General features: G+C 41.2%; 3 protein-coding genes across 4 annotated transcripts; 2 read left to right on the top strand and 1 right to left on the bottom strand.

Annotated features, from left to right (window-relative positions):
* The first annotated feature begins 7,396 nt into the window (after positions 1–7,396).
* On the top strand, positions 7,397–15,557 carry LOC139377315 (dnaJ homolog subfamily C member 5-like). Its single transcript, XM_071120333.1, has 4 exons — positions 7,397–7,503; positions 12,312–12,525; positions 12,683–12,854; positions 15,472–15,557. The coding sequence occupies exons 1-4, from the start codon at positions 7,397–7,399 to the stop codon at positions 15,555–15,557; spliced, it is 579 nt and encodes a 192-aa protein (XP_070976434.1).
* Positions 15,558–16,408: 851 nt separating this feature from the next.
* Positions 16,409–22,885, top strand: LOC139376053 (E3 ubiquitin-protein ligase TRIM63-like). 2 transcript variants are annotated; one of them, XM_071118188.1, is made up of 9 exons: positions 16,409–16,996; positions 17,338–17,513; positions 18,741–18,921; positions 19,104–19,199; positions 19,398–19,631; positions 19,877–19,899; positions 19,996–20,120; positions 20,304–20,677; positions 22,252–22,885. In XM_071118188.1, the coding sequence occupies exons 1-9, from the start codon at positions 16,829–16,831 to the stop codon at positions 22,345–22,347; spliced, it is 1,473 nt and encodes a 490-aa protein (XP_070974289.1). In that variant the 5' UTR covers positions 16,409–16,828; the 3' UTR covers positions 22,348–22,885. The 2 variants fall into 2 exon arrangements, with proteins under 2 accessions (XP_070974289.1, XP_070974290.1); XM_071118189.1 differs by having other exon boundaries at positions 16,604–16,996; positions 18,744–18,921.
* Positions 22,886–22,982: 97 nt separating this feature from the next.
* On the bottom strand, positions 22,983–24,103 carry LOC139376054 (corticoliberin-like). The gene is made up of 2 exons (XM_071118190.1): positions 24,017–24,103; positions 22,983–23,612 (listed from the first exon to the last, which is right to left on the bottom strand). Exon 2 carries the CDS (start codon positions 23,590–23,592, stop codon positions 23,080–23,082), a length of 513 nt encoding a protein of 170 aa, XP_070974291.1. The 5' UTR covers positions 23,593–23,612; positions 24,017–24,103; the 3' UTR covers positions 22,983–23,079.
* Positions 24,104–25,422: the final 1,319 nt, after the last annotated feature.

Here is a 25,422-nt window from a genome sequence, read left to right as displayed (position 1 = left end):
GATGAGCCCTGTCTGAAGCATCCAATTGTATTTGCTTACGTGATGTTACCCTCTTTGGGATTGGTTGAAGATGTACTGCATGTATAATAGATAGAAGTCTATTGGCTGAATGGAAAGCACAGCACACTCCCGTTGCATTACTGGGCAAAAGATCATTGCACATCTGTATTTTATACAATATTTTGCCATTGACCGACTATAAACCCTTTTGTCACTGTACTGGGCAAAGACGTCAGATCAACGCCCAAAGTTGGTTGATATTTGATTGAGTTGTCAACACGTGCAAATATAGCATATTTGAACAAAACCTTGATTGAACCTTGTATAGGCTATTGGGGTTAAAGCTGTACGAAAGAAAGAAAACTATGTAATGTGGACGTTTTGAAGATTCAATCAAAAAGCCACGATGATGCAAATGAGTGATTACGTCAATATGGTGAAATTGCTTAGAAATAATGTTGACTCAAACATTTTGGTCTATTTACTCCCCAAGGCCATATCTGATTGAGTATATCTTGATTGTTTACATAGCCCTAGCAGTAGGGTTTAGATTACCCTGTCACAGATGACCCCGTCACAAGTATAATGTATTTGTATACTACATAGGCTTTTTTATGTTAAAATGCCAATTGTACAGTGTGAACTACAGGTAACTTGATTGATGGATTATTGCAGAGATAACCTCTGCATCAATGGAGAACAGAATCATGTAATAGGAGTACTTTGGAGTACATAGGAGTACTTTGGAACAAATCCAGATCAGATATGTGTTATTCTGGACACATTTTAGTTGAAAACTATTGTTTTTACTTCATTGTACTGTTGTTCTACATTGTTCAGATTCTAAACGCATCAAGGTGGATGGCCTGAAGGGAGTAGGCCTAGGCAAACCTTACTAAACAAATATGTCATTTGGATGATACACAAAGTAATTTGACTAAAGCACTAAACAGGAAATACGCCTGACTGAGCATTAAAACTTTGCCTCCATTACAAATGGCACCCTATATCCCTTTTATGGGCCCTGGACCTTATCCTCTCTGGTCAAAATTAGTGCACATTTCAGGGTATCATTTGGGACGCAGAATTTTACTCTGAGAGAGAGAAAAAAAGTCCCTCATCCAACCATGAGGTCTGGTGTGTGTGTGTGTGCGTGCGTGCGTGCGAGAGAGAGAGAGAGAGAGAGAGAGAGAGTGAGAGTGCTCCAGTCCAAAAGTAGGCCATGTATGGGAGCTCCAGGCCAGCAAAAGTAGGATATGGGGCAAGGATTTACATCTGCAGCTACACTAAACACCGTTACAGTGCTGATAAAGTACAGGCCTACAATACGGATGCTGCATCATGAACTCACTGCATATTCTACAGCCCTATGGCAGCCAGCTGGTATCCACATAGAATAAGTACATATTCAGAGACAAGAGAAAAATAGCACAGGTCTTGTAGAATTAATAAAGGTACTCCATTTCACAAGCACAATTTTATGATTTAAAATAGTTTTAACGATTTTAATGGATTCATTTTTGTTTTTAAATGTAATGGATACAATGTGTATTTACACATTTGGTTTCCCTGTGATTGTAATTGAAGCTTTACTACACCTGTTAAGGCCTACCACTGTGATGAGGCAAGTCAAAGGGCATCCATTTCAATTAATGATTTCCCCCAACAATGTAGACCCTGGGACACCACATACTAGTCCCAGGGAAGACATTGTTATCATTGGCAGGACCCTTGAGGAGCCAGCCAGGAAGCCACTAATACAACACAGGTGAGCCTTTCCACCTGGGTGTTTCCTAGGAGACCTGTGTGTGTGTGTGTGTATGTGTGTGTGTGTGTGTGTGTGTGTGTGTGTGTGTGTGTGTGTGTGTGTGTGTGTGTGTGTGTGTGTGTGTGTGTGTGTGTGTGTGTGTGTGTGTGTGTGCTCAGTCACCACCACCACATCATCCCACAGGGAGGAGTCCAAATAACAATTATGGCTCAGGGATTAGCAGAGGTGCACTGTAAACAGAATCAATGTTGTTGTTTTTTCCCCAAAAGAACATTTGCATTAACGTCAGAGGACATAGTTCATAAAACAGGAGGAACTAACTATTCACTCCTCCTGCCATATGTTCACTTTATCAGCCATATGCCCAATGTATTTTTATTTCAAATGTAATACTATTCTAATTTAAAATGTAATACTATATTTAAGCAATAAGGCCTGAGGAAGTGTGCTATATGGCCAATATACCATGGAAGGTCTGTTCTTAGGCACGACGCAACACGGCTATACACCACAAGCTCCAGGGTTGTCTTATTGCTATTATAAACTGTTTACCAACGTAATTAAAACAGTAACATATATATATATTTTGTCATACCCATGGTAGATTGTCTGTAATAAACTCTGTGGTTTGAGCCCTGAATGCTGATTGGCTGACAGCCGTAGTATATCAGACTGTATACCACGGGTTTGACAAAACATTTATTTTTACTGTTCTAATTACATTTGTAACCAGTTTATAATAGCAATTAGGCACCTCAGGGGTTTGTGATATATGGCCAATATACCACGGCTAAGAGCTGTATCCAGGCACTCCAGGCACTCGTGCTTAAGAACAGCCCTTAGCCATGATATATTGGCCATATACCACACCCCCTCGGGCCTTATTGCTTAAATATACATCAGCATTCAGGACCCAAACTACCCAGTTTCTAATCTAATTTAAAATGTGATACTGTAAATGTAACTGGCATTACGTTATATGTACAGCATTATATTGGCATTACAATTTAATTTTCTCTATGTTATTCAGTGTCTCCTGACCTACTGTACTCTACTACACTACAGTGACAGTGCACCAAAACATTCCTGTGTGTTTGTCACCACCCTGCGATGAAAATATGCTATTACATACAGTTCTATTATAAAAAGTGACAGTAAGTTACAACAAACCTTTGCACACTGGGAAAAAGAGTTTTCACAACTATCCTCCACTAACCATGTCCATGTGCTAGGTGGCAGTATTTCCTTTGAAATGGTGAATGTAAGTCTTACCTAAAAAATATTTGAATTTTGTAGTTAAATAATTATACATATTTTCCTCATTTCCTCTTTATGCAAGTGCTGGATTTTCACCCACAGGGGTCAATCCACCATTCGTTCTGTTCTTAACTCCAACCCTCAGATGTCCACAGATAACCCATCTTTCCCAGTATAATACAATTTAGCCTTTTCCTTTATCAAATCAAATCAAATCAAACTTTATTTGTTACATGCGCCGAATACAACACATTACCGTGAAATGCTAACTTACAAGCCCTTAACCAACAGTGCAGTTCAAGAAAGAGTTAAGAAAATATTTACCAAATAAACTAAAGTAAAAAATAATAAAAAGTAACACAATAAAATAACAATAACGAGGTTATATACTGAGGGTACCAGTACCATGTCAATGTGCGGGGGTACAGGTTAGTCGAGGTAATTTGTACATGTAGGTAGGGGTGAAGTGACTATGTATAGATAATGAACAGAGAGTAGCTGCCAGTGTACAAAACAAATGGAGGGGGGGTCAATGTAATAGTCCGGTGGCCATTTGATTAATTGTCAACAGTCTTATGGCTTGGGGGTAGAAGCTGTTAAGGAGCGTTTTGGTCCTAGACTTGTTGCTCCGGTACTGCTTGCCGTGCGGTAGCAGAGAAAACAGTATGATTTGGGTGACTGGAGTCTCTGACAATGTTTTGGGCTTTCCTCTGACACCGCCGAGTATATAGGTCCTGGATGACAGGAAGCTTGGCCCCAGTGATGTACTGGGCCGTACGCACTATAGCGCCTTACGGTCAGATGCCGAGCAGCTACATACCAGGGGGTGATGCAACCCGGTCAGGATGCTCTCGATGGTGCAGCTATAGAACTTTTTGAGGATCTGGGGACCCATGACAAATCTTTTCAGTCTCCTGAGGGGGAAAAGGTGTTCTCGTGCCCTCTTCATGACTGTCTTGGTGTATTTGGACCATGATGGTCAGTTGGTGATGTGGACACCAAGGAACTTGAAACTATATACCCGCTCCATTACAGCCCTGTTGATGTTAACGGGGGCCTATTCGGCCAGCCTTTTCCTGTAGTCCACGATCAGCTCCTTTGTCTTGTTCACATTGACGGAGAGATTGTTTTCCTGGCACCACAATGCCAGGTCTCCGACCTCCTCCCTATAGGCTGTCTCATCGTTGTCGGTGATCAAGCTTACCACTGTTGTGTAGTCAGCAACCTTAATGATGGTGTTGGAGTCGTGTTTGGCCACACAGTCGTGGGTGAACAGGGAGAACAGGAGGGGACTAAGTACAGTCGTGGCCAACATTATTGAGAATGACACAAATATTAATTTCCACAAAGTTTTCTGCTTCAGTGCCTTCAGATATTTTTGTCAGAATGTTACTATGGATTACTGAAGTATAATTACAAGCATTTCATACGTGTCAAAGGCTTTTATTGACAATTACATGAAGTTGATGCAAAGAGTCAATATTTGCAGTGTTGACCCTTCTTTTTCAAGACCTCTGCAATCCTCCCTGGAATGCTGTCAATTAACTTCTGGGCCACATCCTGACTGATGGCAGCCTATTCTTGCATAAGAATTTGTGGGGTTTTGTTTGTCCACCCGCCTCTTGAGGATTGACCACAAGTTCTCAATGGGATTAAGGTCTGGGGAGTTTCCTGGACCAAAATATCAATGTTTTGTTTCCCAAGCCACTTCTTTATCACTTTTGCCATATGGCAAGGTGCTCCATCATGCTGGAAAAGGCAATGTTCATCACCAAACTGTTCCTGGATGGTTGGGAGAAGTTGCTCTCTGAGGACGTGTTGGTACCATTCTTTATTCATGGCTGTGTTCTTAGGCAAAATTGTGAGTGAGCCCACTTCCTTGGCTGAGAAGCAACCCACTACATGAATGCTCTCAGGATGCTTTACTGTTGGCATGACACAGGACTGATGGTAGCGCTCACCTTGTCTTCTCCTTACAAGCTTTTTTCCGGTTGCCCCAAACAATCGGAAAGGGGATTCATCAGAGAAAATGACTTTACCCCAATCCTCAGCAGTCCAATCCCTGTACCTTTTGCAGAATATCAGTCTGTCCCTGATGTTTTTCCTGGAGAGAAGTGGCTTCTTTGCTGCCCTTCTTGACACCAGGCCATCCTCCAAAAGTCTTCGCCTCACTGTGTGTGCAGATGCACTTACACCTGCCTGCTGCCATTCTTGAGCAAGCTCTGTACTGGTGGTTTCCCGATCCCGCAGCTGAATCAAATTTAGGAGACGGTCCTGGCGCTTGCTGGACTTTCTTGGGCGCCCTGAAGCCTTCTTCACAACAATTGAACCGCTCTCCTTGAAGTTCTTGATGATCCGATAAATGGTTGATTTAGGTGAAATCTTACTGAAGCCCTTTTTGTGCAAAGCAATGATGACGGCACGTGTTTCCTTACAGGTAACCATGATTGACAGAGGAAGAACAATGATTCCAAGCACCACCCTCCTTTTGAAGCTTCCAGTCTGTTATTCGAACTCAATCAGCATGACAGAGTGATCTCCAGCCTTGTCCTCGTCAACACTCACACCTGTGTTAACAAGAGAATCACTGACATGATGTCAGCTGGTCCTTTTGTGGCAGGGCTGAAATGCAGTGGAAATGTTTTTGGGGGATTCAATTCATTTGCATGGCAAAGAAGGACTTTGCAATTAATTGGAATTCATCTGATCACTCTTCATAACATTCTGGAGTATATGCAAATTGCCATCATACAAACTGAGGCAGCAGACTTTGTGAAAATTAATATTTGTGTCATTCTCAAAACTTTTGGCCACGACTATACACGCCTCAGTGTTGAGGATCAGAGCCCCAGTGTTGAGGATCAGACCCCCAGTGTTGAGGATCAGCGTGGCAGACGTGTTGTTGTCTACTCTTACCACCTGGGGGCGGCCCGTCAGGAATTCCAGGATCCAGTTGAAGAGGGAGGTGTTTAGTCACAGGGTCCTTAGCTTAGTGAGGAGCTTCGTGTGCACTATGTTGTTGAACACTGAACTGTAGTCAATAAACAGCATTCTCACATAGCTGTTTTTTTAGTCCAGGTGGGAAAGGGCAGTGTGGAGTGCGATTGAGATTGCGTCATCTGTGGATCTGTTAGGGCGATAGCGAATCGGAGTGGGTATTGGGTATCTGGGAGGATGCTGTTGATGTGAGCCATCACCAGCCTTTCAAAGCACTTCAAGGTTACCAATGTGAGTGCTACTGGTAATCATTTAGGCAGGTTACCTTCACTTCCTTGGGCACAGGGACTATGGTGGTCTGCTTGAAACATGTAGGTATTACAGACTTGGTCAGGGAGAGGTTGAAAATGTCAGTGAAGACACAGTTTAGCAATGCATCCCTCCCTTTTACTGTGATGTCTAATGAGGGTCTTGAAACTCCATATTTGTAACATTTATACCAATATTGGCCTAAAAATGTATACTTTACCTAATAGTATAATGCTGATTGACGGATTGTGGGGTTTCAGATCCCTTAACAATACAGTTTGCAGTTCAATCTGAACCCTGATATTATGACATGAAAACCATTCCTGGGCCTGGCTCCAAAAACGAGCCACCGATGGACAGTACCAGAAAAGATGCTCTACTGATTCTGTTTCCTCATGGCAAAGTCTGCACAGGACTAACTGCTCAATGCCTCTTATATATGAGCATTCTTTTCGTAGCAAGTATTTTATACAACAGCTTCAATTGAAACAAATGGATTGATGTGTCAATTGTTGTTTTATCTACTGTACCAGTTCATAGACCCGATGCCAAGGTATTAGGACATCAAAGACCTGTTCTCAACTCACTGGAATTGTATGCGGCATTGCTGTCAAACGTTTTGAGTTGAAGTGAAACTGCTATATTTATACTAATCATTCTCCCAGACCCTTACCAAGGAGTTGTCATGCCTACCTTCAGTCTCACACAATACAAGCAGCAGACCGTCTCAGCTGAAACCTGATCAAGCCTACACAGGCGTGTAGAGTAGACCCATTGGTGGCCTGGGAAACTCAAGACCTCTAGTTTATGAATGTTTCATTTCACCGCACCTCATGTCTGACAAACAGTTGCTAGCAGTCCACTGCAAGTCCATCGTCACCATACACCTCACCAGGTAGGAAGAGGACTTCAACTGAGGACTTTGATACCATAAAGGAATTATAAGGATAACTGCTACATAAAATTAGGGAAGCTAGGTATTTATTTTGTCTCCTTGGATGATCATTTATTTTCTGTCAAAAGAGAGCTTCATGGTTTGACTGAGTGTGTTGTTTAATGGTTGTACTGGTATGAATCTAATTCACCATTGTCTGCCCTCTTTCTCCAGCAGGTAATGGTGGTAGGATGTCTGAACCAAGGCAGCGCTCTCTGTCCACCTCTGGAGAGTCTCTGTATCAAGTGCTTGGGCTAGAAAAAGGCTGTACCCATGATGACATCAAGAAGTCCTACAGGTGGGAAATAAGGCACAAGCAACTCACATCTATCTATCTATCTATCTATCTATCTATCTATCTGTCTATCTATCGAGGATTCAGAAGGTATTCAGACCCCTAGACTTTTTTCACATTTTGTTACGCTACAGCCTTATTCTACAATTGATGAAATAAGTTTAGAAAAATCCTCATCAATCGACACACAATACCCCATAATGACAAAGTGAAAATAAGTTGTTTGAAATGTTGCACATTTATTAAAAATTAAAAACAGAAATACCTTATTTACATACAGTAAGTGTTCAGATCCTTTTCTATGAGACTCGAAATTGAGCTCAGATATATCATGTTTCCGTTGATCATCCTTGAGATGTTTCTACAACTTGATTGGAGTCCACATGTGGTAAATTCAATTGATTGGACATGACTTGAAAAGGCACACACCTGTCTATATAAGGTCCCACAGTTGACAATGCATGTCAGAGCAAAAAAAAAGTCTAAGGAATTGTCCGTAGAACTCTGAGACAGGATTGTGTCGAGGCACAGATCTGGGGAAGGGTACCAAAACAATTCTGCAGCATTGACGATCCCCAAGAAGACAGAAGCTCCATCATTCTTAAATGGAAGAAGTTTGGAACCACCAAGACTCTTCCTAGAGCTGGCCGTCTGGCCAAACTGAGCAATCGGGTGAGAAGGGCATTGGTCAGGGAGGTGATCAAGAACCCGTGGTCACTCTGACAGTTCCTTTGTGGAGATGGGAAAACCTTCCAGAAGGACAACCATTGCTGCAGCGCTCCACCAGTCAAGCCTTTATGGTAGAGTAACCAGATGTAAGCCAATCTTCAGTAAAAGGCACATGCCAGCCAGTCTCCCAGTCCCAGGCAGGGACTGGGAGACTAGTCAGGATTGAGGGAAAGATGAGTGGAGCAAAGTACAGAGAGATCCTGGATGAAAACATGCTCCAGAGTGCTCAGGACCTTAGACTGGGGAGAAGGTTGGAGAAGGTTCACCTTTCAACAGGACAATGACCCTAAGCACACAGCAAAGACAATGCAGGAGTGGCTTCGGGAAAAGTCTCTGAATGTCCTTGAGTGACCCAGCAAGAGCCCAGACTTGAACCCAATTGAACATCTCTGGAGAGACCTGAAAATAGCAGTGCAGTGACTCTCCCCATCCAACCTGACAGAGCTCGAGAGGATCTGCAGAGAAGAATGGGAGAAACTCCCCAAATACAGGTGTGCCAAGCTTGTAGCATCATACCCAAGAAGACTTGAGGCTGTAATCACTGCCAAAGGTGCTTCAACAAAGTACTGAGAAAAGGGTCTGAATGCTTACATATGTAAATGTGAAATGTACGTTCTTTATCTTTTATAAATTCACAAAAATGTATACAATACAACGTTTTTGCTTTCGGTATTATGGGGTATTGTCTGTAGATTGATGAGGGGGAAAAAAACGATTCAAACAATTTTAGAATAAGGCTATGACGTTACAAAATTTGGAAAAGGTGAAGGGGTCTGAATACTTTCCTGAATGCAGTGTATATCCATCCCATCTACTGTACATCACTATCATATCTATTATCTATCACTATCTACATCATCTATATCTATCACTGTCTATATCATCACTATCTATCACATCTATATCTATCACTATTTATCACATCTATATCTATCACTATTTATCACGTCTACAGTGCCTTGCGAAAGTATTCGGCCCCCTTGAACTTTGCGACCTTTTGCCACATTTCAGGCTTCAAACATAAAGATATAAAACTGTATTGTTTTGTGAAGAATCAACAACAAGTGGGACACAATCATGAAGTGGAACGACATTTATTGGATATTTCAAACTTTTTTAACAAATCAAAAACTGAAAAATTGGGCGTGCAAAATTATTCAGCCCCCTTAAGTTAATATTTTGTAGCGCCACCTTTTGCTGCGATTACAGCTGTAAGTCGCTTGGGGTATGTCTCTATCAGTTTTGCACATCGAGAGACTGAAATTTTTTCCCATTCCTCCTTGCAAAACAGCTCGAGCTCAGTGAGGTTGGATGGAGAGCATTTGTGAACAGCAGTTTTCAGTTCTTTCCACAGATTCTCGATTGGATTCAGGTCTGGACTTTGACTTGGCCATTCTAACACCTGGATATGTTTATTTTTGAACCATTCCATTGTAGATTTTGCTTTATGTTTTGGATCATTGTCTTGTTGGAAGACAAATCTCCGTCCCAGTCTCAGGTCTTTTGCAGACTCCATCAGGTTTTCTTCCAGAATGGTCCTGTATTTGGCGCCATCCATCTTCCCATCAATTTTAACCATCTTCCCTGTCCCTGCTGAAGAAAAGCAGGCCCAAACCATGATGCTGCCACCACCATGTTTGACAGTGGGGATGGTGTGTTGCTTTTACGCCAAACATAACGTTTTGCATTGTTGCCAAAAAGTTCAATTTTGGTTTCATCTGACCAGAGCACCTTCTTCCACATGTTTGGTGTGTCTCCCAGGTGGCTTGTGGCAAACTTTAAACAACACTTTTTATGGATATCTTTAAGAAATGGCTTTCTTCTTGCTACTCTTCCATAAAGGCCAGATTTGTGCAATATACGACTGATTGTTGTCCTATGGACAGAGTCTCCCACCTCAGCTGTAGATCTCTGCAGTTCATCCAGAGTGATCATGGGCCTCTTGGCTGCATCTCTGATCAGTCTTCTCCTTGTATGAGCTGAAAGTTTAGAGGGACGGCCAGGTCTTGGTAGATTTGCAGTGGTCTGATACTCCTTCCATTTCAATATTATCGCTTGCACAGTGCTCCTTGGGATGTTTAAAGCTTGGGAAATCTTTTTGTATCCAAATCCGGCTTTAAACTTCTTCACAACAGTATCTCGGACCTGCCTGGTGTGTTCCTTGTTCTTCATGATGCTCTCTGCGCTTTTAACGGACCTCTGAGACTATCACAGTGCAGGTGCATTTATACGGAGACTTGATTACACACAGGTGGATTGTATTTATCATCATTAGTCATTTAGGTCAACATTGGATCATTCAGAGATCCTCACTGAACTTCTGGAGAGAGTTTGCTGCACTGAAAGTAAAGGGGCTGAATAATTTTGCACGTCCAATTTTTCAGTTTTTGATTTGTTAAAAAAGTTTGAAATATCCAATAAATGTCGTTCCACTTCATGATTGTGTCCCACTTGTTGTTGATTCTTCACAAAAAAATACAGTTTTATATCTTTATGTTTGAAGCCTGAAATGTGGCAAAAGGTCGCAAAGTTCAAGGGGGCCGAATACTTTCGCAAGGCACTGTATATCTATCACATTTATATCTATCACTATCACATTTTATCTATCACTATCTATCACATCCACGTGTATATCTATCAATCACATCTACATGTATATCTATCACTATCACATACGGTATACATAGAGTATACCAAATATTAGGAACACCTTCCTAATATTGAGTTTCATCCCCCCCATTTGCCATCAAAACAGCCTCAATTCGTCGGGGCATGGACTCTACAAGGTGTCGAAAGCGTTCCACAAGGATGCTGGCCCATGTTGACTCCAATGCTTCCCACAGTTGGCTGGATGTCTTTTGGGTGGTGGACCATTCTTGAAAAACACGGGTAACTGTTGACCTTGAAAAACCCAGCAGCATTACAGTTCTTGACACAAACCAATGCGCCCAAACTGGCACCTACTACCATACCCTGTTCAAAGGCACTTCAATCTTTTGTCTTGACTATTCACCCTTTGAATGGCACACATACAAAATCCATGTCTCAATTGTCTCAAGGCTTGAAAATCCTCCCCTTTATCTACACTGATTGAAGTGAATTTAACAAGTGACACCAATAAGGGATTTTAGCTTTTACCTGAATTTACCTGGTCAGTCTATGTCATAGAAAGACCAGGTGTGCTTGATGTTTTGTATACTCAGTGTACACAGTATCTATCATATACTGTATCACATGATGTTGGGAAGAAATGGTGTGATCATCACTTACAGACAGTCGTACCAAGATGACTCACATTTTCCATTGCAGACTAATCAATACTAAATCTATGCACACTCGTGTTCCACACACACAACTCTAGATATGCCCCTCTTTACATTTATCACTGTATCTATATGTAGGATTGGAATGTTTGTTTTCTACTAATGTAATTTTAATTCATCTCACTCCATTTTTTTGTTTGTTATGGAAACTAGGCATAAATGAATTTAACTTAAATGAATGAAAACTGATAGGACATTACAGTGTTGTCAATGCCCTAATGTTGTTTAAACAAAGGATTTAATACATGAATAGATTCATGCCTGATGCTCCGATTATCTATTTTGACGTAAGATGGTAGTTGCAATGTTATTATTATTGCAGACATGAATAACCCCTAATTATGTTCATGCACCCCCTGATAAATCAGAATAAAATAAATAAATCATCTCTAAGTACCCCACCCCCTAAATATTTTCCCACAGCCATGCTCCGAAGTAGTTTGTAATACTAAAAAATACATGTTCACGCTCCACAGCAGATGCCACGTGTCCGTTGTGTTGTTGTTTTCCAGACACCAGATAGGGCAGTAGGCTTAGTGCCAGCATGGCTAGATCCAGACAGACACGTGTGTGTTAAGTCAAATAGATAAGTCAAATAAATGACCACAATGAAATCCATAGAGAATAGAGCTGTATGGTAAACACTAAACAGACAATACAGCCTTTGTCTTTACACACCATCTCACCCAGTTTCTGAAACCACATAGGAGAAATCCATATTTTTGTGTGTACATTTATTTACTTTTGAATTCCTTTCAGAAAATTAGCTCTGAGGTACCACCCGGACAAGAACCCTGACAACCCAGAGACAGCAGAGAAATTCAAGGAGCTCAACAGCGCTAATTCCATTCTGTCAGACATCACCAAGAGAAACATTTATGACAGCTACGGCTCCCTTGGCCTTTATGTGGCCCAGCAGTTTGGAGAGGAGAATGTCAACACCTACTTCATGCTGTCTACCTGGTGGGCTAAGGTGAGCTTCCACAATCATCTGGAATCCCTGGATGGTTTTATTGTGCATGGAGGGGAAAGATTGGTGCGAGCTGCTGCGTTTGTGTTTGAGTCTGTCTGCGTGAGTGCGTGCATGTTTTTGTGTTGTGTTAACCTATAGTATATCTCTCTCCTGTCAGGGTCTCTTTGCCTTGTGTGGCGTGATAACGGGGTGCTACTGCTGCTGCTGCCTGTGCTGCTGCTGTAACTGCTGCTGTGGAAAGTTGAAGCCCATGCACCCCGGAGAGGGAACAGACAGCTATGTCTCCCCTGAAGACCTGGAGGAGGAGATCCGCCACGACAAGGAGACTGGTGAGGGGACACAGTCAGTGGTTGAAGTCACATATACAGTGACACACACACACACACATACACACACACACACACACACACACACACACACACACACACACACACACACACACACACACACACACACACACACACACACACACACACACACACACACACAAATAGAGTTGAAGTCGGAAGTTTACATACACTTAGGTTGGAGTCATTAATACTAGTTTTTCAACCACTCCACACATTTCTTGTTAACAAACTGTAGTTTTGGCAAGTCGGTTAGGACATCTTTGTGCATGACACAAGTAATTTTTCCAACAATTGCTGTAAGACAGAGTATTTCGGCCTCCCGGGTGGCGCAGTGGTTAAGGGCGCTGTACTGCAGCGCCAGCTGTGCCATCAGAGTCCCTGGGTTCGGGCCCAGGCTCTGTCCTAACCGGTCGCGACCGGGAGGTCCGTGGGGCGACGCACAATTGGCCTAGCGTCGTCCGGGTTAGGGAGGGATTGGTCGGTAGGGATCTCCTTGTCTCATCGCGCACCAGCGACTCCTGTGGCGGGCCGGGCGCAGTGCGCGCTAGCCAAGGTTGCCAGGTGCACGGTGTAGCCTCCGACACATTGGTGCGGCTGGCTTCCGGGTTGGATGCGTGCTGTGTTAAGAAGCAGTACGGCTGGTTGGGTTGTGTATCGGAGGACGCATGACATTCAGCCTTCGTCTCTCCCGAGCCCGTACGGGAGTTGTAGCAATGAGACAAGATAGTAGCTACTACAACAATTGGATACCACGAAATTGGGGAGAAAAAGTGGTAAAATTAAAATAATAATAATAATAAATAAATATAAAAAAATATTGTATTTCACTTACAATTCACTGTATCACAATTCCAGTGGGTCAGAAGTTTACATACATTAAGTTGACTGTGCCTTTAAACAGCTCGAACAATTCCAGAAAATGATGTCATGCTGGAGGAAACAGGTACAAAAGTATCTATAGCCACAGTAAAACAAGTCCTATATCAACGTAACCTGAAAGGCTGCTCAGCAAGGAAGATGCCACTGCTCTAAAACCTCAATGAAAATGCCAGACTATGGTTTGCAACTGCACATGGGGACAAAGATACTATTTGGAGAAATGTCTGATGAAACAAAAATAGAACTGTTTGGCCATAATGACCATCATTATGTTTGAAGGATAAAGAGGGAGGTTTGCAAGCCGAAGAACATCATCCAAACCGTGAAGCACGGGAGTGGCAGCATCATGTTGTGGGGGTGCTTTGCTGTCTGGTGCCCTTCACAAAATAGATGGCATCATGAGGAAGGAAGATTATGTGGATATATTGAAGCAACATGTCAAGACATCAAGTTAAAGCTTGATCGCAAATGGGTCTTCCAAATGGACAATGACCCCAAGCATACTTTCAAAGTTGTGGCAAAATGGCTTAAGGACAACAAAGTCAAGGTATTGGAGTGGCCATCACAAAACCCTGACCACAATCCTATAGAACATTTGTGGGCAGAACTGAAAAAGCGTGTGCGAGCATGGAGGCCTACAAACCTGACTCAGTTACACCAGCTCCATCAGGAGGAATGGGCCAAAACTCACCCAACTTATTGTGGGAAGATTGTGGAAGGCTACCCGAAACGTTTGACCAAAGTTAAACAATTTAAAGGCAATGCTACCAAATACTAATTGAGTGTATGTAAACTTCTGACCCACTGGGAATGTGATGAATGAAATAAAAGCTGAAATAAATCATTCTCTCTACTATTATTCTGACATTTCACATTCTTAAAGTAAAGTGGTGATCCTAACTGACCTAAAATAGGGAATTTTTACTAGGATTAAATGTCAGGAATTGTGAAAAACGGAGTTTAAATGCATTTGGCTAAGGTGTATGTAAACTTCCGACTTCAACTGTACTAGCATGTTAGCCGATAGACTACTTGACTTTGCGCTAACGCTAGTTAGCATTGGCATGTGAAACTACCTCTAACTTCCTTCATACTGGACACAGAGACATGCAAATGGTATCCACTAGTTCATCTGACTCCGGGGAAGTAGATAAAGGGCCTCATTTGCCAAAATACGAAGTATGCCCTATGATTTCAACAGCACAATATTTATATAACAGCCATGTTAGAAAAAAAGGTCCCCGCTTACAAATTTACTGTTTTACTTTGAATGGTAGTTAGAGGTTTATTACATGTTTACAAATGTGTGGTAAGAAGTGTAGACAGATATATAGCTCATTGTTTGTGCCAACGCATCAATTATGAGAAGTTGATGGGCGAATTTGTACAATGAGTTCATGTCTCTGGAGATTCAACAACAAGTAGTTGTGATGGCTTGGCGTTGATGTGATACATCATCTTTGTGCCATTCAGAAACATTTCGTATAACATCTCGGTAGAATAATAGAGGATCAAATCATTTCTAAACATACCTTTACATCTTCTGCAAACAACAAACAGACTAACTATGCCGTTGAGTAGTGAAAGCAAAGTGTAACATCAATGAATGGAACGAGAGAAAATACAACAATGAGATTGACAAAGGTATCCATGTTGATCATTTGATATTGTAGGGAATTTCAGTGTCATTATTCACAATGTTGTTGTGTAATCCTAGATGTGGACACTCCGGTTGTGCACCAGCCAACTAATGCCAGTGAAAAGACACAGTTGATTGGGGACGGCCACCGAAGTTACACCTGAACCTGGACATCTACAAACCGTAGAGAGGCACTAGACGACAGAAACACTACACAGTCCATTGCTATGTCAATGGCTGTTCCCACACTCTAACGTCATTACATTCTCTGTAAATAAGTGCTTTTGGTTGTTGTTATTTTTTTTAAATCTTGATTTCTGTTTTCATTGGAGGTAGTTGATGTCGTTGTTCTCCTGCATACTAAATCCATCATCTCCTTTCACTTACCTAAACACTTTGAAGTGCATTGGCTTCCCTTGTCACATAGTACAAATAGCTCAGTGTGTAAATATTACAGTATGTGTATGTATAAAAATAGAACAAAAGTATTTTGTTGAAAATAAATGTATGATTTTATCTGTCTATACAGTCAACATGAAATGGTATCTGATTTATTGGTACGAGTGTATATATATATAGGGTATATTTGTTTTAATGCTGTAGGCTGATGACAGGTTTAGAATCAATGTGTGTCTGGGGCATTGCTTACAGTATCAGCATAGCGTAATGTATTCAAGGTCACATACTGGTATTTGCTTTTAAAATTAGGTGACTAATGTTTCACAATAGATTATGTTTGTCATTGGGATATGGACTGGTGTCTTTTGACATTGATCGCAATCATTTCACAGATGTAGGCCAACTTGAATGTTTTTTACAAAAGCATTATTGCATTATAGGGCAATTATTGTTTATTGATTAACAACTCTAAAAAACGTTATAGCCCACTATTGTTCAAGAGTCAGATCAGTGACTTGCCATTGTGAGTTTGTTTGAAAGGCTCTGTCCGGGGGGAAGTCTAGGTACAGATCTAGGATCAGCTTCCCCTCCCCCAATCCTAACCTTAACTATTAGTGGGGGACATGCAAAACTGACCCAAGTTCACTGTATAGGGGCAACTTCAGCCCACTCTGTTTGGTAGAGGTATGGGCTTACCCCTTCCTGTTTCAGAGGTGGTAACAGCTGGACCCTCTAACCCTTCTCGTGACATTTTCATATATGGGCAAGTAAGCATGGCAACCCTTGACGTGGGGGTTTCTAAAAACAGCTTGTGACACTCAGTGGATTGCCAGCTAGGGAGCAATGCGATCCGTTCGAAGGAGCTTTGAGGACAGCAACGAGCGCCTAAGCAGGCCCAGTGACTCTGCATTGTTCTAAAGGAGTAGACATCTTTAATCTTTGCCAAGTCAGTTCTTTAGGGATTGAGGGACCGTTGGGGGACTGTTTGTTGGTATCCCTAAAGACAGCAGTAGTGGTTTTGTTTTTCCACTGTGCAATGAATAAATCTCTGGGGTATTCACATTCCACAAAGCAAGACAGCAACATGGACAGCTTGGAGAAACAGCTTATTTGCCCCATCTGTTTGGAGATGTTTACCAAACCGGTGGTGATTCTCCCTTGTCAACACAACCTTTGTCGAAAATGTGCCCAAGATATTTTCCAGGTAGGTTGGTTATTTTAAAGCTGAACTTTTAACCTTTAACCTTTACTGCTGTCTCTTAAAGGTTTATCCATTCATATACATTACATGTACAGAATTCTGACATTGTAGTGAAGGTATTGCTCATCCTTTAATTGTCAGTATTCAATTACCACTTATTCTATAATGCTGAAAAGAAACAACGTGTTTCCTCTTGACCCATGCCATTACAGAATCAACTAACACACATTTTAACCAGTAAACAACGCAAACACTACTAACCAATATTAGACAACGGTAGGCCTATATTTAAACATTTCCACTGGCTTTATCTAACGCCATTGATACACTGATGTCCTGTGTAGGCCTCAAACCCTTATCTATCGACCAGAGGAACCACGGTATCTTCAGGGGGACGTTTCCGCTGCCCGTCCTGCAGACATGAGGTGGTCCTGGACAGACATGGAGTCTATGGCCTGCAGAGGAACCTGCTGGTGGAGAATATCATTGACATGTACAAACAAGAACAGGAGTCCTCAAGGTGAGACAATAAATGCCTAAAAGAAGACAGCAGGCCTAAGACAATTGGTCTGAGACAGACAGAATATCATTGATATGTACAAACAGGAGTCCTCAAGGTGAGACACTACAGGCCTATTTAAAAAGATTGGCAGACAATTTAGTCGGAGGCACTCAGCAGCAGTCCCATGTATATCTGGCCAATTAGACAAACTGTAAACCCTCACACCAACAAATCTGGACATCAAGAAGACTACATACTATCCCAAACAACATATAGAATGAATCGGAAAACTACTGATGAGAATTGGAAAATTGAAGGAGAATATATATTTGTTTTTTCATTGTGAAAATGGGGTTTACTCATGGGTGGCTGGACACATTGCCCGTTAGTTAGATTTTGTTTTTATAATGTAGGCCAATGAGGCAGCAGTCAGTTTTATTCCAATTTGAGCCGTACTACATTCTCTAGACATCAATATAGTATTTAGTCTGCTTTTAGGAGAGATAGACAGTACACAAGTAGTTGACAAAAATAGTTGACGTAGGAAAAATGTTTTTAAAATACAACTTCTGTCATGAACTATCCATAGTAGATTATCTGCAATAGCTACATGTACATTCACTTAACTACATCCTAATAAACCAAAACAGTAGATCTCTGAAAAGACGTCATCTGCTCCTGCCTTTTTAGCATATCATTTTTGCACAATCAATTTAAAGTTCTTGAGTAGATTACCGGGACAAGACAAATACAATTTTCACATGGACCTATTGCTTGAATCTGGGAGCCAAGTGCAGAATGCATTTTAGCCACAGTGGTGTGATAGGCTCATCAAGCAACTGTGGATTTGGACTACGTTACACAAGTGGACTATTAAAAACGGTTATTCAAAATGTTAGCATACTCTTGGTTGCCAAATAAACATAAATTATGGCTGGTCTGAAATGCTAACATTCCATGAGGAGAAAGTGTGTTTGTCTGTACTACATTTGTTCACTCATTTTGATGTTATAATATTATGGCTTGAACATTTTAGGCACTGTGGACACGAAGGTGTTTTGTGACTTGCCAGTGTGACCGACATTACTGTGCTCGATTAACAGTATAGCTTCCTCGCTCACAAACTCTCACGGGTAACTCGATTACACCAGGGTTGTTGAGTTTTTAAAAAGGTCACCAGGAAATCTTTGTCCAATGTGTGGTGTAAACAGGATCCCCAAAGTATAACTGTCACCTGTTCTGTAGCAGCAAGCCTGAGCCTGAGCCTGCCAAGTGTGACCAGCCCATGTGTGAGGAGCATGAGGGTGAGAAGATCAACATCTACTGTGTGACGTGTGGTGTGCCCACCTGCTCTCTCTGCAAGGTGTTCGGAGCCCACAAAGACTGTGATGTGGCCCCACTCAACACTGTATTCAATAAGCAAAAGGTTAACTTGTTTATTTTACGTTTATATCTGTCTATTTCCTTTTTCATAATGATGCTTTACAGGTATGTCAAATTGAAGTCAAACTTCCCCTTTTTTTCTAATGAACAGAGTATCAGAGTTGGTACATAAAATGTCATTAAAAAAAAAGTTATGCTGGAACTCTGTGTGTGTGTGTGTTCCAGACTGAGTTGACTGACTGTATAGCCATGCTAGTGGGGAACAACGACAGGATTCAAGGCATCATGAGTCAACTGGATGAGACCTGTAAGACAGTTGAGGTAAAGCCTTCAACCTTTTGTCCGTTCTTATGTTTTGTCTATAACAGCATTTTCACATAGTATAGAACTTCAACAATATTGATGGTAAAAATAGTATGCTTAATTTTTATTGCGCCCTCATTTTTGCTACTGACAATATCTATATGACCTAGTTATTTGTCAGTTTAACCTTACAGTACAATCATGGCTGTCTAACAGGAGAATGGCCGGAGGCAGAAATCCAAAGTGTGTGAAAGTTTCGATCACCTTTATGCCGTCCTGGAGGAGCGGAAAGGAGACATGACCCTGAAGATCAACGCAGAGCAACAGGAGAAACTGGACTATATAAACAGCCTCATGAGGAAGTATAGAGAGCACCTGGAGAACATGGCAAAGATTGTGGAGACAGGGATACAGACAATGGAGGAGTCAGAGATGGCTACTTTCCTGCAGGTGATGTAAAACACAGACAAATTACCACCACATAAAATAGTCATGTAAGCATCTGAAATTCTGTGTCAATGATAAATCAATATCATAATTGGTTATGTACCATGTTAGAATAAAAAGTGTAAAAGTGTAACATGTTATTACAAACATGTTGTGCAATGTCTTCCGAGATGTTTTCTCAGAAGACATGTTGTGTCTACATCAGAGTTTTCTGAGAAGTAATTCCTGTCTCATCTTTGCTCCCACAGACTGCAAAGCCTCTTCTACAAAAGTGAGTACACATACCCCCTTTTTTCCAGTTTCAGACTATAGTTCTGGTCCTCAGAAACTACAGTGTAACTGTGATCTCTCTCTCTCGGTCTACCAGGCTCATTGCAGGCACTAACATCTCCCACCTGGACAAAGTGGAGCGTGGCTATGACAACATGGATCACTACACAGCTAACTTTGAGCGGGAGAGGAGGGTACTGCTCACTATAGACTTTGTGAAAGGTAGGGAGTATTGAGTATTGAGTGAGACGTTGGCATTTCAATGTTCTTTCACAATGTCCAAAATCACTACTTCCAGTGCCACAAAAGAAACTATGCAAATAACAATAGCAAGATCAATGTAAAACTGCAGTAAAATTAAACAATTGACTATTTTCGTGTTTTGAACTCTTGGTTGTTGTTCAGATGTTGAAGACGATGAAGAATTTGAAGATGGAGAAGAGGAAGTAGAATTGAGGCGGATGACAGGGGCGACCCGTACAGATGTCTCCCCCTCTGCTGCAGGGCCCTCTGTCGTTAAGGCCAACCCTCCACAGCCCCAGCAGCAGACAGCACCCCCACCACTTCCTCAGAGACCTATTGAGACCCTAGGTGTCATGGCTACCCTGGCCAACCCACAGGGCCCCGTCCGTGCCACAACCCCAGTACAATTCCCATCCCTAACCCCAACACCAACTGCCACCGCACAGGCCAGCCCAGTCCACTTCCCAACCACAACCCCTGTTCAGTTCCCAAACACAAATCTGGTTAACTTCCCATCAGCAGAGCCACCGACACAGGTGAGAGGAGTGTTTATGACACACTACAGCCTAGCTGTGAAATGTACTGAAAATGTCTCAGTATAATACATGATAGAATAATAACTCATGATCCCTGGCTAACTCCATCCCAGCAGCTGCCTAGTGCAGTGACAGTCAAGGTCACATTTGAGTTCACAAACCATATGGATATTTTTAAATATAAAACTAATATTATTATTGCTTGGCTTTTATCTCCCGTCCTCTGTATGAGGAAAATGTGGTTATTGAAACCAGTCAATATCCAATCTGTATCAGAATAGCAGTCATTGTTTAAAGCAGCTGTGCTCTGCTCAACTCAGAGTGGGCCTGCATGGGCCCTGGCCTGGGTCACGGCAGTGGCTTTCACCTCAGCAGGAGGCTTTAATGATGAGACACCTGCCTGCTCTCTGGTTGCCGTAGCCCTGCGTGTGTTAGGGGTGAAGCAGGGAGGGGGACGCTGCTGTTTTCATAGGGATAATTATCAACCACTCTGTTACATGTCATCACCATTGAGTTTCATTTGCATGTGGAGTGCTAATTTGAATGAGCATAGAGTTTACACCAACATAATCATGTGGATTCAATTGAAAAGGGAAAAGCCACCTGGAACAGTTTGTATTCATTCCAGAGGGGGAGAAAAATGAATGGAGGCGTTTATCAGAAAGGGTCAGTGTGTGTGTGTGTGTGTGTGTGTGTGTGTGTGTGTGTGTGTGTGTGTGTGTGTGTGTGTGTGTGTGTGTGTGTGTGTGTGTGTGTGTGTGTGTTTGAGTGGCATGTGCATAACCTAAAATCATCTTGCTTACAAAAACTCTAATAATCCAGAAGAAATAAAGCTTGGTTGTTTTGTTTCCTCACAGGAAGTGGCTTTCTGTGTCACAGTTGTGGCTTTGTTTATTTTACTGCATCAGCTTTGGAGTCTGATAAAGTCTACCATTAGGATATGTGTATTTTTTCATTTGTGCACTGACTAACACTAATACTTAAGCACTCAGTCTATCACACTTAAAAGGTTACCCGCTTTAAATTGAAAGCATGAGAAGTTTCAATTTAGTGCCGTTTTCCTTTCTCAGGTCAAATTGCTGACTGATCTAGTATACTCTGAGGTTATTGTATGGATGTGGATATGGTCATTCAGGACATCATATTGATTGATACAGGACATATTGTGGGTGTGAGCCTGGTGGGTATTAGTGTGGTGAGATAAATATGGTATACATTTCTTTTTATGTTAGAGTTATTTTGTATTTGGTACCTCAAAGAAGCTCTTTAGACTCTACAAAATATTTGATTTCCTTGTGTTAAATTAGTGCTTTGGAATATGTAAGCAACAATATTTTCTGTTGAGGCATGTCAGAATTGCTCCTTCATTTGACTTCTAATTTTGCATGGACCTTTTACAGATAACATAAATATTTATTTATATTCTCCCTAAATTATACTTTACTTATTCAGCATGCATTGCGAGTTTTAATTTGATACCACTTACAAACCCAATTCTGAACAAATTTATACAACGAGTAGCTTTGCAATAGTTTGAGGGGACCTCTAATGTTTTTGCTCTTTGTTTTTCACAGATGACTTCTGATGCGGCATCAAGTCAGCAAAACACAGATGACAAAGATGGACCCAAACACGTCTTCTCCTTTTCTTGGCTGAACAACCAGAAGTAGATGTTCATTATACCTCAAAACATTGTTGTAATACTAGGTATTGTTTTGGTTGAGTCAGCATCCCGCTGCAGGCACGGTTTAAATAATTACTATGTTACCGTTATATAACTGTAATTTCTCTGTAAATCCTCTCTAGCATTTCTATACGACCGTAAAAACAAATGTCATTGGGCAGATTTCTGGCTTGAGAAAGCCGTGCGTAATTTGGCACACATTTTGGCAATAGATTTACGCATGAGTCAGAAAAACGTCTCAATGTATTAAAACACTCAATTTAGTCTACACAGCAAGCAATGAATATAACTTTGGAAACTTTTTTTATTACAAATATAAATATCATACATTCTCTTGCACAATAAATATGATTGGTTGCTGATAGTCATATGATTGGCCTATTTTATTATCAAACTTGAAGCAGTTGTACAATGAGAGGGAATTCCAGAGAGAGAGGATGAATGTTTGGACAATATATACAAAATACGTTATGCTTGAATATAAGTTAAAGAACATTAAAGGATATTTGTGTTCAGCATTTCAACTGGCCTTGCCTATTTCTCATCACACTATGTAATAACTACAAAGCGAATTACAACTCGATTTTACAAATCAATAAAAAAGAATAACTGAATGAACGAAAGTTAACCAATTCAAGAGTAAAACAAAAATGGAATAGTAACGTACAGTTTAGGTAAGATGTACACAATGTATTTGGTAAATGTATTTCTAACACTTTCATTTCCCGAATATGTCCATCATTTTCCGGTTACTATACGCCTGCTGAACTAATTGCTCGTCTCGAGCCATTTCTAGAACTTCCCTCAGCAGATGGAACGTCAGGTCCAATGAGATCGGTGGCTCTTCGCCCGGCCAGGTCCGCTTTCCTCTCTCCGTGGAATCATCCATCTGGTTAGCGTAGCTGTTCAGAAACCGATTGCTGTTACCGACTTTACCTTGCAGAAGACGCTGCGTAAACTGAAGTAAAGCCCTGTTGACCGTTGTTGACCGCGCAGAAGCTCCAGGAGATGTATTCGACAATGAAGACTGGGGTGAATTTTGATTGGAGTTGTCAAGCCGAATGAAGTACTCCTCTCCTAGTCGCAGAAGAATAGGGAGTTGCTGTTGCAGCTCTGCCTGTAGATTGTGGAATGGATCAAGTGCTCCGGGGGTTTCAATAGCTCTGCATTCATAGCCGGGTTGGAAGGCACCAAGTAGAGCCACAGCGGAAACGAAGAAATTCAACTTCATCTCAGGAGATTAGGAGGAATCTGAGAATTAAATATAGCCTCATTTTCTCATGTTCATAATCACAATTAAACTAATTAAAGTGAAGATACATGTTGAGTAGCCTAGGATGTGGGTGTCACAAAATGTAAAAAAATTGTCAAAGTATCTGTATTGTATTTGCATTTATTGCCATTTGAAATCGAAAAACTAAATAAAAGCAGTTGCTTATGTTGTAATTGCTTATTTAATTACAATATTGTATTATTCACTTTTATGTTAACTATTACCACCTCATTGAATAATAGTTAATACTGTATGAATCAACAGTTAAGTACTACAATTTATGGTAACTAGGAAACATTTCTATCAATAATTAAATGATCTGCACACAACACCACAATTACATCCCTAAAAGAAACAAACAATTCAAGATGTTGTCAAATACCTGAGTTTAACTGTGACAGAAGATGTTCCTCTGAAGTTGTAACGAAAATGATATCCTATTCTACAGTTATTTTGCCTTCCAATGAGCCTGTAATAGTGCGTTTTTAAAAAAGCATCGAAACAACACTTATATATCATAGACCTGAGGCCATGTCATCATGTTCTGACATGATGATCTGCGCAAGCAGAGGCATCATGCCCGTAGGGGGCACAGTGGCATGTGCCCCCTCATATTGGTCCTGTAAAAAATTCAAATACAATCCTTTTTTTAGTGTATTTTTTATTTTTGTTGTTTGTCTGTAATACTACTAGCCACCTAGCAATTTTATGAAGTTGGCTTTAGCTAGCCTGGATAGGTTACCAATCTCCCAACCTCATAACTACCAAGAAGCCATTTCAGGCTGTCAATCAAGTTAGAGTAGCTAGCTTGTCTAACTATCTTAGCTGTCATGCCTGCTGGCAAGGTTGATAGTCAGGAGGATATAGACAGCTCAAGACATGCAGAAAAATATACATATATTTGTTTAAACATAGAATTAAGCATAATGACCATGGCTCTAGATTGCCGGAAAAAGCTGTTTCAGGTGTTTGAAAAATAGTGCCCCCCAGCCATCCTCACGTACTTCGGTTTTGCCCCCTTCGATTTTTGGGGTGCATGACACTCCTGTGCCAAAGCGCTAATGTAAAGAAGACTTGGCAACACCAGAATATGAATGGGGAGCCTCCCTCAGTCCACAGTGGGGTTAATATCAGATGAGTCATACAGTAGGTCTAATTGGGATGTGTCGTTTTCCGGAATCTAGAGTGCCATTGTTCAACTAACTATGGACGTGGCCTTGTTCCTGCATGAATTAATAAATTAATGAATTAATGTTATGGACAGTGGTACAGGGTCAATAGTAAAATACAATCTTCATCATCTTCACCACCACCACCAACACTCTAGTAAGAGTCAACCAAACATAAGTTGGATGTCATGAATGTACATTTTCCCCCACAATAAAGTAAGGAATTTATTTTTAATTGGCTGCAGAGATCGATCAGAAATATGGTCTTTGCCCAATATTGTTTGATTCAAAATGGGTTCAAAGTAGATGTCACTGTTATATTTAAACAACATGCAGTTTGGAAAGGGTCAACGCAATGGCAAAGGTCCAGATACACTTACCTGCCTGCCAAACTGGCAAGATAGGTGGGGGGCCTGCACTTATGAAACACAGGAAAGACAACAGTGACCTTTTCCAACAGAAATTACTTGGATTGAATCAAACATTTCAGACAGGACGACCTGAAATAGCAGAAGAGATTACAAGGGAGAAGTAGCATTTTTGAGGGAGAAAATATTATATATATTTCACAGAATCATATTATCGCCCAGAGTAGGTTATGAATATAGTTCATTCATAT

Source organism: Oncorhynchus clarkii, chromosome 20 (genome assembly GCF_045791955.1).
Source record: "Oncorhynchus clarkii lewisi isolate Uvic-CL-2024 chromosome 20, UVic_Ocla_1.0, whole genome shotgun sequence".
NCBI classification, from domain to species: Eukaryota; Metazoa; Chordata; class Actinopteri; order Salmoniformes; family Salmonidae; genus Oncorhynchus; species Oncorhynchus clarkii.
This window is presented reverse-complemented; position numbering and strand designations above follow the sequence as displayed.

What these genes read in the sequence shown, in the direction of transcription:
- LOC139376054 (XM_071118190.1), bottom strand. Translation starts at nt 23,592, where the DNA reads ATGAAGTTGAATTTCTTCGTTTCCGCTGTGGCTCTACTTGGTGCCTTC.
- LOC139377315 (XM_071120333.1), top strand. Translation starts at nt 7,397, where the DNA reads ATGTCTGAACCAAGGCAGCGCTCTCTGTCCACCTCTGGAGAGTCTCTG. An exon ending in GACATCAAGAAGTCCTACAG is followed by an intron (nt 7,504 to 12,311) that starts GTGGGAAATAAG and finishes AATTCCTTTCAG; the next exon opens with AAAATTAGCTCTGAGGTACC. An exon ending in TGTCTACCTGGTGGGCTAAG is followed by an intron (nt 12,526 to 12,682) that starts GTGAGCTTCCAC and finishes CTCTCCTGTCAG; the next exon opens with GGTCTCTTTGCCTTGTGTGG.
- LOC139376053 (XM_071118188.1), top strand. Translation starts at nt 16,829, where the DNA reads ATGAATAAATCTCTGGGGTATTCACATTCCACAAAGCAAGACAGCAAC. An exon ending in CAAGAACAGGAGTCCTCAAG is followed by an intron (nt 17,514 to 18,740) that starts GTGAGACAATAA and finishes CCTGTTCTGTAG; the next exon opens with CAGCAAGCCTGAGCCTGAGC. An exon ending in CAGCAGAGCCACCGACACAG is followed by an intron (nt 20,678 to 22,251) that starts GTGAGAGGAGTG and finishes TGTTTTTCACAG; the next exon opens with ATGACTTCTGATGCGGCATC.